Consider the following 12,423-nt stretch of genomic DNA (forward strand, 5'->3'; position numbering starts at 1 on the left):
CATGCGCAGTTTATATAGCTGCAGCACAGGAAACAGCTACAGAAGTTTTGCCCTTTCAGGACCTGCCAAAAGGACCAATGGGATGTGCTGCAGTACCTGAGCATGTGACCCTCGATCTCCAACAGGAGATCTTGCCCTGGGCATGCTCAGTGTGTGCAAATAAGGACTTAGATCCAGAAACGTCCACTCGCCGCTGTCCAGCACTGGCTTCAATGGCAGAAGCAGGAAAAGCAGCAGTAACTCTTCGCACAGAGTCAGACTGAGCGAGACGCTGGGATCGACGTCCCTGCTGAGCAGACTCCACTGCGGCTGGAGGAGAATGGGAGACCGCAGCAGAGACGGATCGAGATTCCCCCTGTGCAGCAGAGGAAACTCGACTCCTAACACCCAGTTTTGTATTTTCCCGAGGGTAACAGGAGAAAGTGGACCCCAAAATTTGTTGCCCTATTTGTCCTGAGTGCGATGATACACCATATGTGGGGGGAACCACTGTTTGGGCGCATGGGAGGGTTCGGAAGGGAAGGAGTGCCATTTGAATGCAGACTTAGATGGAATGGTCTGCAGGTGTCACATTGCGTTTGCAGAGCCCCTAATGTTCCTAAACAGTAGAAACTCCCCACAAGTGACACCATTTTGGAAAGTAGACCCCCTAAGGAACTTCTCTACATGTGTCGTGAGCACTTTGACCCACCAAGGGCTTCACAGAAGTTTATAATGGAGAGCAGTAAAAATAAAACAAAAATTTTTTCCCACAAAAATTATTTTTTAGCCCCCAGTTTTGTATTTTCCCAAGGGTAACAGTAGAAATTGGACCCCAAAATTTGTTGTCCAATTTGTCCTGAGTGCGCTGATACCCCATATGTGGGGGGAACCACTGTTTGGGCGCATGGGAGGGTTCAGAACGGAAGGAGTGCCATTTGAATGCAGACTTAGATGGAATGGTCTGCAGGTGTCACATTGCGTTTGCAGAGCCCCTAATGTTCCTAAACAGTAGAAACCCCCCACAAGTGACACCATTTTGGAAAGTAGACCCCCTAAGGAACTTATCTACATGTGTCGTGAGCACTTTGACCCACCAAGGGCTTCACAGAAGTTTACAATGGAGAGCCATAAAAATAAAACAAAAATTTTTTCCCACAAAAATTATTTTTTAGCCCCCAGTTTTGTATTTTTCCGAGGGTAACAGGAGAAATTGGACCCCAAAATTTGTTGTCCAATTTGTCCTGAGTGCGCTGATACCCCATATGTGGGGGGGAACCACTGTTTGGGCGCATGGGAGGGCTCGGAAGGGAAGGAGCTCCATTTGGAATGCAGACTTAGATGGAATGGTCTGCAGGTGTCACATTGCATTTGCAGAGCCCCTAATGTACCGAAACAGTAGAAACCCCCCACAAGTGACACCATTTTGGAAACTAGACCCCCGAAGGAACTCATCTAGATGTGTTGTGAGAGCTTTGAACCCCCAAGTGTTTCACTACAGTTTGTAACGCAGAGCCGTGAAAATTAAAAAAAAAATCTTTCCCCCCAAAATTATTTTTTAGCCCCCAGTTTTGTATTTTCCCGAGGGTAAGAGGAGAAATTTGACCCCAAAAGTTGTCGTCCAATTTGTCCTGAGTACGCTGATACCCCAAATGTTGGGGGAACCACCGTTTGGGTGCATGGGAGGGCTCGGAAGGGAAGGAGTGCCATTTGGAATTCAGACTTAGATGGAATAGTCTGCAGGCGTCTCATTGCGTTTGCAGAACCCCTAATGTACCTAAACTGTAGAAATCCCCCACAAGTGACCCCATATTGGAAACTAGACCCCCCATGGAACTTATCTAGATGTGTTGTGAGAACTTTGAACCCCCAAGTGTTTCGCTACAGTTTATAACGCAGAGCCGTGAAAATAAAAAATCTTTTTTTTCCCACAAAAATTATTTTTTAGCCCCCAGTTTTATATTTTCCCAAGGGTAACAGGAGAAATTGGACCACAAAAGTTGTTGTCCTATTTGTCCTGAGTACACTGATACCACATATGTTGGGGTAAACCCCTGTTTGGGCACACGGGAGAGCTCAGAAGGGAAGAAGCACTGTTTTACTTTTTCAACGCAGAATTGGCTGGAATTGAGATCGGACGCCATGTCGCGTTTGGAGAGCCCCTGATGTGCCTAAACAGTGGAAACCCCCCAATTATAACTGAAACCCTAATCCAAACACACCCCTAACCCTAATCCCAACAGTAACCCTAACCACACCTCTAACCCTGACACACCCCTAACCCTAATCCCAACCCTATTCCCAACTGTAAATGTAATCTAAACCCTAACCGTAACTTTAGCCCCAACCCTAACTGTAGCCCTAACCCTAGCCCTAACCCTAGCCCTAACCCTAGCCCTAGCCCTAACCCTAACCCTAGCCCTAACCCTAGCCCTAACCCTAACCCTAACCCTAGCCCTAACCCTAGCCCTAACCCTAGCCCTAGCCCTAACCCTAGCCCTAACCCTAGCCCTAACCTTAGCCCTAACCCTAACCCTAGCCCTAACCCTAGCCCTAACCCAATTCTAATGGAAAAATGGAAATAAATACATTTTTTTAATTTTTCCCTAACTAAGGGGGTGATGAAGGGGGGTTTGATTTACTTTTATAGCGGGTTTTTTAGCGGATTTTTATGATTGGCAGCCGTCACACACTGAAAGACGCTTTTTATTGCAAAAAATATTTTTTGCGTTACCACATTTTGAGAGCTATAATTTTTCCATATTTTGGTTCACAGAGTCATGTGAGGTCTTGTTTTTTGCGGGACGAGTTGACGTTTTTATTGGTAACATTTTCGGGCACGTTACATTTTTTGATCGGTTTTTATTCCGATTTTTGTGAGGCAGAATGACCAAAAACCAGCTATTCATGAATTTCTTTTGGGGGAGGCGTTTATACCGTTCCGCGTTTGGTAAAATTGATAAATCAGTTTTATTCTTCGGGTCAGTACGATTACAGCGACACCTCATTTATATAATTTTTTCATGTTTTGGCGCTTTTATATGATAAAAACTATTTTATAGAAAAAATAATTATTTTTGCATCGCTTTATTCTCAGGACTATAACTTTTTTTTTTTCGCTGATGATGCTGTATGGCGGCTCTTTTTTGCGGGACAAGATGACGCTTTCAGCGGTATCATGGTTATTTATATCTGTCTTTTTGATCGCGTGTTATTCCACTTTTTGTTCGGCGGTATGATAATAAAGCGTTGTTTTTTGCCTTGTTTTTTTTTTTTTTCTTACGGTGTTTACTGAAGGGGTTAACTAGTGGGCCAGTTTTATAGGTCGGGCCGTTACGGACGCGGCGATACTAAATATGTGTACTTTTATTGTTTTTTTTTATTTAGATAAAGAAATGTATTTAGGGGAATAATATTTTTTTTTCATTATTTAGGAATATTTTTTTTAATTTTTTTTTACACATTTTGAAAAATTTTTTTTTACTTTTTTACATTGTCCCAGGGGGGGACATCACAGATCAGTGATCTGACAGTGTGCACAGCACTCTGTCAGATCACCGATCTGAGAGCAGTGCAGGCTGCTTCACAGTGCCTGCTCTGAGCAGGCTCTGTGAAGCCACCTCCCTCCCTGCAGGACCCGGATACGCGGCCATCTTGGATCCGGGCCTGGAACAAGCAGGGAGGGAGGTAAGACCCTCGCAGCAACGGGATCACATCGCGTTGCTGCGGGGGGATCAGGGAAGCCCGCAGGGAGCCCCCTCCCTGCGCGATGCTTCCCTGTACCGCCGGCACATCGCGATCATGTTTGATTGCGGTGTGCCGGGGGTTAATGTGCCGGGAGCGGTCCGTGACCGCTCCTGGCACATAGTGCCGGATGTCAGCTGCGATAGGCAGCTGACACCCGGCCGCGATCGGCCGCGCTCCCCCCGTGAGCGCCGCCAATCGCGCTGGACGTACTATCCCGTCCGTGGTCATGGGGGCCCACCCCACCTCGACGGGATAGTACGTCCGATGTCAGAAAGGGGTTAACATATTTCCCAGGAAAATCCATCCTGGTTTCGTTTTTGTATGTTTTTTGGTGCACCTGTAAAAATGACATGAAACTCTGACAACATTGCTTACAACTGTGATCTAGGAGTCAGAAATGCTTCCAGGGGCGATCCCCATGACGTTCCTGTGTCATTTGAGCAGTATTTCCACCATTTTCAGACGTTTTTAGACCTTAAAAGGACCACCGGGGGGAATCACGGTAAAAATACTTGGGTTTCCCATAGACTTTCATTGGGCTCGTTGCTCGGATCGAGTACCAGAGTATTCCAATTTGACCCGAGCAACGAGCACCCGAGCATTTTAGTGCTCGCCCATCACTAGTGTGATAACTAATGTTAATGAAAGTTCAACAGAACAAGCACATCTCGTGCTAGCCATAGTCCACTGATAACATCTTGTTACTGGACAGCTACTCAACTCCCTTTCTTTGACAGCTGCACAGTGGTATGCCTTGTAGATGAAGCTCAGAAAGAGCTTGTGATACAGTGGATGGCAAGTGTTGTATCAAGCGGCCTCTCCTCCTCTTCCTTCACCTTAACATCACACACACAGTACAATCCTCAGAGGTGGCACCCCAATCACCCTTGTTTCCCCTCCACATCAAAAATGGGCTATCCTGCAGAGCTGTTCACACATTCTAGAGGAAAGCATTTGCACAAATGCCCCAAATTTTTCTTGGTGGATCTGGGGTCGGACGAAGTAGGATTCGAGCAGAATCCAGACCCTCATCACCAGACGTTTACCACCTAGGGTGGAGGGATTCTGATAAGACTCAGACACCAGAGGTGCTCACGGGCTATACTGTGGTGTCAGGGCAGGACGAGGGTGACTCTCAAAGTGTGGAGTGTGAGAACAGAGATCACGACAATGAGGCTGTAGATCCCACTTGGTGTGAACCCAGAAGCATGCAGCTAAATAGCTCAGCAGAGAAGGTGGAGGAGGAGGAAGATGAGGAGGTTACATTGCAGCTTCCCATACAGACACGGAGTGATGCAACCACAGCCCCAACTCTGGCCTTGGCCAACATCGTCCGTGAGTATTCAGTTTGCAGAGGCGGCAAGAGTTGCCTAGACTAGGCATTTTTTGAGACCGCAAAGGATGACCTAACACACGCTATCTGTCAAATTTGCAAAAAAATTCTCAGTAGAGGCAAAAATTGCAATAATTTGACAACTACATGCATGAACCAGCACATACACAATCGACATGCCTTATTATGGGAATCTTACTGTTCTGAAATGCGGACTAGTGGGCCTCGCCAACCACCGGCCATCTCATCAACTTATCTGCTCATTCTTCCTCCTCCATCACCATAACAAGTCTTCTCACACAGGTCTCTGGCCGCAGAACCTCCACTTGTTTAACCCCAACAGTCAGGGTGAGTAAGAGCCCGTTTGCTGTTTTGGAAGTGGGCATTACTGCTGCTTTGTGTCACCTAGCAAAACACATCTTTCTTAATCCACCATAACATCTCCACCCTGCACTTCATTCACAGTCCAGCAGTTTGTCCTGTTCTCTGTACTCCAACACAGCAGCCAGCCCTTGGTCCCACAGTTGTGGTCACTTAAAAGAATGTTTCCTGAGGCTGCGCATGCACAGATGAAGTGCTCTGCTTCCCGGGGCTTCAGGAAAGTGGCCGTGGGAGGCCGCGCGTGCGCAGATGGAGATCGCGGTGGCCATTTTCCTGAAGCTGAGTTCGCAGATTTAGATCTCAGGAGGATGGCCGCCACCACCGATAAAGCCATGATTCACCCGGCTCTGCTGCTTATCTTGGATACCGGGCCGTTGCGTCACCTCACCTGTGGAAGGGACCCCGCTTACACCATATCGCTCACTACATCTCACCATCCCCGCACCTCTGCCGCCACCGCACCTCTGCTGCAGCCACACCACTGCCGGTAAGCCTGCATTCCAACTATAAGACGCACCCCCCATTTTCCTCACATTTTTTTTGGGGAAAAAAATTTGTCTTATAGTCCGAAAAATACAGTATATATGTTATTGAAATATACAAAGTGGACACTATGTTTTTCAATATTGTTAAATTACACAAATGTGACATGGCATACATAACACACTGCTCTTTAAAGCACAGTTTAGCTTTTTCTCACATTGTTCTCAAAAAGCTTCATGATTGCATACTCAACTTCAGACGTGGCTTGCAAAAGGTTACAACATCTCATTTACCATGCTGTTCCGGCGGCTTTTTAAAGAGGATTATTTCTACACAGAAAAAAAGAAGAGAAAAAAAACAAAAATATCTATATATGATTTTTTTCACCTGCACTGTGGAAAAATTCATGGACACTAATAACACTACTCAAAAGTAAAATTGGTTCAACTTAACTAATTTTGGGTGCTGAAAACAAAATTGATGCTTACATTTTGAAATTGGCTATAGTTTTTATGATACAGGGGTGCATCTAGATTTCTCACAGCCTTTGATACAACGCTAGGCAAGGAATACATCATCAGCCTTGTGTCATCAAGTTTGCACCATCCAACTGACTAATGGATTGCTTCATCAATATTGCATCATCTCCAAATGACTAATGAATTGAGTCATCAGTAGTGTTGAGCATTCCGATACTGCAAGTATCGGGTATTGGCCGATATTTGCTGTATCGGAATTCCGATACCGAGTTCCGATATTTTTGAGATATTGGAAATCGGAATCGGAAGTTCCTATAAGTTCCCAGTTATCTTCGGCGTTTGCGGTGCGTATGGTTCACAGGGTCTGGAGGAGAGGAAACTCTCCTTCAGGCCCTGGGATCCATATTCATGTGAAAAATAAAGAATAAAAATAAAAAATATGGATATACTCACCCCTCCGGCGAACCCTGGCTGTCACTGCTGCAAGCGTCTGCCTCCGTTCCTGAGAATGCAGAGAGTGAAGGACCTTCGATGACGTCGCGGTCACGTGAGCGGTCAGGTGACCGGTCACCTGACCGCGACGTCATCGAAGGTCCTTCACTCTCTGCAATTCTCAGGAACGGAGGCAGACGCTTGCAGCGGTGACAGCGAGGGTTCGCCGGAGGGGTGAGTATAGCCATATTTTTTATTTTTATTCTTTATTTTTTACATGAATATGGATCCCAGGGCCTGAAGGAGAGTTTCCTCTCCTTCAGACCCTGGGAACGATCCAGGATACATTCCGATATTTGTGTCCCATTGACTTGCATTGGTATCGGGTATCGGTATCGGCGATATCCGATGTTTTTTGGGTATTGGCCGATACAATCCGATACCGATACTTTCAAATATCGGAAGGTATCGCTCAACACTAGTCATCAGTATTTCATAATCTCTACATGACCAATGATGGATGCCAAAAAAAGAAAGATAATACAATCCTAATTAAACTTGCATCACACAAATCTACAAAGGGCGCATGTTCTCCCTTTATCAGTCACACAGCAATTTCAGCGGTCGACTGATATCATTGTTCAGCTATTCAGTGATGACTCGGACTTGCATTAATAAAGCAGATAATTTCTGCTATATCTGTGGTGAGGTGACTTTTCAGTCACAAAAGCGAAACTTGACTGATATGGTTGACTGATATCACACCTCACACAGTGGTTGAATGGGAAAAGACAATCAATCACTTTTGCAGTGCCAATGGTATGGAGAGAGCCAACTGACCATACTACCAATTGTTACTTCTGCATGGTGCCTCCGATTGGGAAATGAATTTCTAAGAAAAAGAAGTGGACTATACAGTCCCCAAATATTCCATCTGCAATACGCCCAGTAGCTCATTCAGAACAATTCACAAAGTACTGTTGTTTCCTATGTGAATGGGACAGTCAAGCAAGACAAGAACACTACAAGAAAAGAGACTGACCCCTCAGAAATGCACTGCGGCCAGGGACTAAAAATGTTCTTCATCAAGCACTTGCCGAACCACAGAAAATTCTATTACCTCCATTGCATATTAAGTTGGGTCTCATGAAGAGCTTCGTAAAGCCAATGGACAAAAATGCAGAAGCATTCAAGTACCTCATTTGTAAATTTCCAAGGTTGAGTGAAGCAAAGATAAAGGAAGGAGTCTTCATTGGTCCTCAGATTCGTGTGCTTCTGCAAGATGAGGAGTTTTACCGTTTACTGCGTGGCAAGAAAAAGGCTGCATGGGTAGCATTCCAGTTAGTGGTAACAAATTTCCTTGAAAACACCAGACAACTTTAAAGAGCTGGTGGCACAATGCACTAGTTACTTTATAGATTAATACTTTACATTCTTACACGCTGTATATTACCATTACTCAATATGGAAGTCGCACACCACTATTCACATAACATGTAAAACCGCATATCACTGTACACTTAGCATGACTGTTGTCTTGAGTGGTAGGAACGCAGCAGAACAGTTCATCATTATTGCAAAGTGACAACCCGCATTCTCCACAGCTACATAGACAATAATTAAAGTAGCACTCCCATCAAAGTTTTTATCCTCTTAATATATTGCAGTCATCATATTGTATAGCACTGTGTACTTACAATTGCTCATTTTGCCTTTCTACCCTGCTAATTCTTCTCCTTTCTCTGCTCTATGTAGAAACAGGAAGTATTTTGTCCCTGCAAAAATCATTCCCCACTTCAAATCCTGACCCAACTTCTCTGTCATCCCCCCCATGCAGACTGTTGCATTGACTCATGATTCATACAGGAAAAATTGATCTCCTGTTTCTACATAGAGCTTACATGGACTCAGCTAGTTATTTTCTAATCATGTGTTGTTGCATAATGGAAAAGAGAAGAATTATCCAGGTAATAAAACCTGTGAGAAAATGAGACTGAAATAGTTAACTCAAGAGGTCAGAAGAAGTGACAGATGACTTCTAGTCCTAGAGTACTGTGGTATTCAGGTAATAGGAGATTATCCCCCATCCATTTTATCAGTGATAACTGATAGATCTGTAAGGATTTGACTGCTTGGAGTTCCATCGATCACCAAATGAATTTCTGAGTTCTCTGTTTGAATGAAGTGGGTAATGCCACTACATTTTGTGACAGTTCAAAGGGAGAAAACAGAAAGTGGACCCTCTGGACCGCGACGACGAACCCCCCACGGACGAGCTGACCAGATAGACCGCCCCCTATACAGGGAGAATTAGGGGCATGCCCGTGAGGGACTATCGCCAAGGAAGCTGGAGGACCGGGACGGGAGAGGACCAAGAACTGACGGAGATGGTAGAAACACAGGATAGGAGAGTACTGAAGAAACACAGAGCTGGCAGGTATGACAGGGACAAAAGGGTAGCGGAAACACTGCAGCAACACAGACACTGCTCAAGCACTGTAAAGGCACAGGAACAGATGGGAACACTGCAGCGGCACAGGGACTGATGGGCACACTTCAATGGCACAAGGTTTGAAGAGATGCTGTAGAGGCACAGGACCTGGCGAGAAACTGCTGAAACACAGAGACTGGCAGGGTACTGCAAAGACAAGAATAACCCAGAGTCAGAGGAAAACGACCTCACAGAGACCAAGGGAAGCCTAGAGCACTTGAGGGTACAAATGGTCATCAGGCACAGATGGACGGCAGGAAGCAGTTTAAATACCTTAAAGCAGTGCCGACTTCCGGGTACTAGTCCTCCAGAACCATAGAGAGGACGATAAGGAGCGCCGACAGAAGATCAGAAGTGCGCGCGTACACGAGAAGCAGAGGCTGGGCGCGAGAGCAGAGAGGAAGACGCTGCAGAAGGAGAGGCGCGCCGGGATGCCGAAGACAGGTAAGTATGACAGGGTCGGAGGAGGCGGCAGCAGCGGTGTGATACATTTACTGATGTAGATGTGACTAGCTCTGTACTACAGCTCTATAGAGATTAAAAGGGGCAGCATGACTCAAGTGATATTGTATCTCTACATAAAGTAGGAACATGGGACCCTTTTGTGGTTATTGGTGAGAGTCTCAATGGTTAGATTTCCACTGAACTAGCAGTAAAGGCCGAAATACACATTTGATTAATGTCAACTGAACCCACCAGCACCAATGGGTTCAGTCTACAGGTGAATGGGTATGAGGACAATGGCCGAGTTATCGTCAGGGAAGATGTCGAGGGGGGATGTCCGATTTCAGACTGCTGATCGGATTGTATTTCCGGAGATAAGCTACCGGCTGACATATCTGCGCTCCTGTGATATGGGAGAATCGGCTAAGATTGCTGTCAGCCAAGCTATCAACAGAAATATTATTCAGCCAACTAATGTGTATGACTGGACTAACACCTTTTCAGTAAATAGCTGATAATTTTTAATCACCCTTTCAAGAAACACTCCTATCAAATTTTTTATCCTCTTTATATATTGCAATCATCATATTTTATAGCACTGTGTATTTACAATTACTCATTTTTCCTTTCTACTCAGCTATTTAAAACAAGAAGTCAATTTTCCCTGCATGACTCATGAGTCTCTGCAAAAGTCCCTGGCAGAGGGGAGAAGAGAGCAGCTGGGTCAGGAGTTGGAGAGGGGAATGATAAATGCAGGGACAAGAAGGTTCCTGTTTCTACATTGCTATATTATGATGACTGCAATATTGTAGGAGGATAAAAACTTTGATGGGGGAAGAGGAATGCATCTTTCAGTTCAGAGGAGGTTTGGTTACTACAAAATTGAATGCAGAGAAACAGAAAAGAAAGATTTCATTTGAATAAATGGTTATTTTTTCAACTTTTGGAAGGCAATGTTTAAACTTTAAATTGTTCTCATGTTGTGCTATATATTATTATATCCTAGCAATTTAGATTATGTTGAAAGTTGGCTTTTAATAGTTGTAGATGTGTAAAAATAAATCACTGACATTTTATTATATAAATATCTGTTTGCCATTCCTACACAGAAAGCAGAAAATCAAGTTTCTTGATGGATGGAAATCAGAGTGCAGAGTATACTGAAAACATTACACCAAAATGTGCCTCCATATCTGAGTAAGTTATTCTATGATAATTTCCTGTTAAACTAAGAAGATTTGTGTGTTATCATTTTAATTATGAAGAAATATTTGTTCTATGTTGTATGTTTGGTAATAGGACAAAAAGCTATTTAAAAAACTAGGATTTTTAAAAGAAGTCAATAACACGAACGTAAGCAAGCAAACACACTGTGAAGCACAAAATGTAGTAGAGAATTTTTAAATAGCATCCTGTTCAAATCTTGAAGAAACCAGCAAATAAAAAGGAACTATAGAGTGGCTTGTGAAAGTATCCACTCTTTTAGCATTTTTCGTGTTTAGCTACGTCGAAACTTGGAATTTCACTGGGATTTTTTTGAGGGGGAGTTTTATCAGCTAGCGGGGATTTCACTGAGGTCACCACAGTTCAGCCCAGCTGAGAACAGAGCTCAGTGACCCGAGGTAACCTCAATGATGTCACCACTGGTCACTGACGCTGCTCTCGCAGCCACTCAGTCACCAGGGGTTCTCAGCCTGGACAATCGCATCTTGGCACCACCCAGGTTTAAAACTGTTTATCTCCCAGACATGGATTACGGCGTGTGACAGAACCTCAGACAGGTATAGTATATTTATGTTTTTTTTATTTTATTTTTATTACAGGAGAACGAGGGCTTCGGTGAAATAGGCTTTTGGCGAGTTTAACTGTGTTTGTTATTTTTAAATAAAAATGGAAAAGTGTGTTTTGTTTTATTTCTAATAAAGGACTTTATTCTGGCTGTGTCTTTATTTACCACACAACTATAGGATTAGTAATGGATAGGTATCTTATGAACGCCTCTCCATTACTAAGCCGTGGGCTTGATGTCACCTGAAAATACAAAGGTGACATCAACCCCACAAATATGAACCCCACTTGCCATCGATACAGGGCAAGTGGGAAGAGCCAGGCAAAGTGCTAGAATTGGCGCATCTAATATATATGCCTTTTCTGGGCAGCTGCAGGCTGCTATTTTAGGCTGGGGGCAATATCCATGGCCTCTTACCAGCTTGTGAATACCAGCTCCCCAGCTGTCTGCTTTATCAAGGCTGGTTGTCAAAAATGAAGGGGACCCCACGCCATTTTTATAAATTGAAATAATTTAAAAAACAGCGTGGGGACTCATCTATTCTTGATAACCCACCATGTTGCAGCTGACAGCTGGGGGTTGCAGCCCCCAGCTGTGATTTTGCCAGGCTGGTTATCAAAAATACAGGAGTATTCTTGCGTTTTTTTTCCAATTATTTATTTACAGTGCAGGAGCCGGCTGATGAATTCTCCCATCAGCTGCTCGTGCTTTCACTGTTATTAGTGGCAGCAGATGTCGGCTGATGGGAGCAGTAGTTCCATCAACTGACACCAGTGACCTGAGGTGAACTTTATACCTCCGATCACAGCTGCAGGCTCACGCTGTCTTTTGACAGCGTTGGAACCGCAGCTCTCTGACCAGTGGG

The 12,423-nt window shown here is 44.4% G+C and overlaps 1 protein-coding gene across 1 annotated transcript in view; it reads left to right on the forward strand.

The window, feature by feature from the left end:
* LOC138681613 (pecanex-like protein 2) overlaps positions 1–12,423 on the forward strand; it is a 1,209,413-nt gene that overhangs the window by 311,934 nt on the left and 885,056 nt on the right. Inside the window, exon 7 of the mRNA XM_069769269.1 lies at positions 10,879–10,966. Within this exon, the coding sequence (XP_069625370.1) occupies positions 10,879–10,966 (88 nt within the window). The remainder of the gene's footprint in view (positions 1–10,878; positions 10,967–12,423) is intronic.

The sequence above is a fragment of the Ranitomeya imitator genome, chromosome 5, assembly GCF_032444005.1.
Source record: "Ranitomeya imitator isolate aRanImi1 chromosome 5, aRanImi1.pri, whole genome shotgun sequence".
Lineage (NCBI taxonomy): Eukaryota > Metazoa > Chordata > Amphibia > Anura > Dendrobatidae > Ranitomeya > Ranitomeya imitator.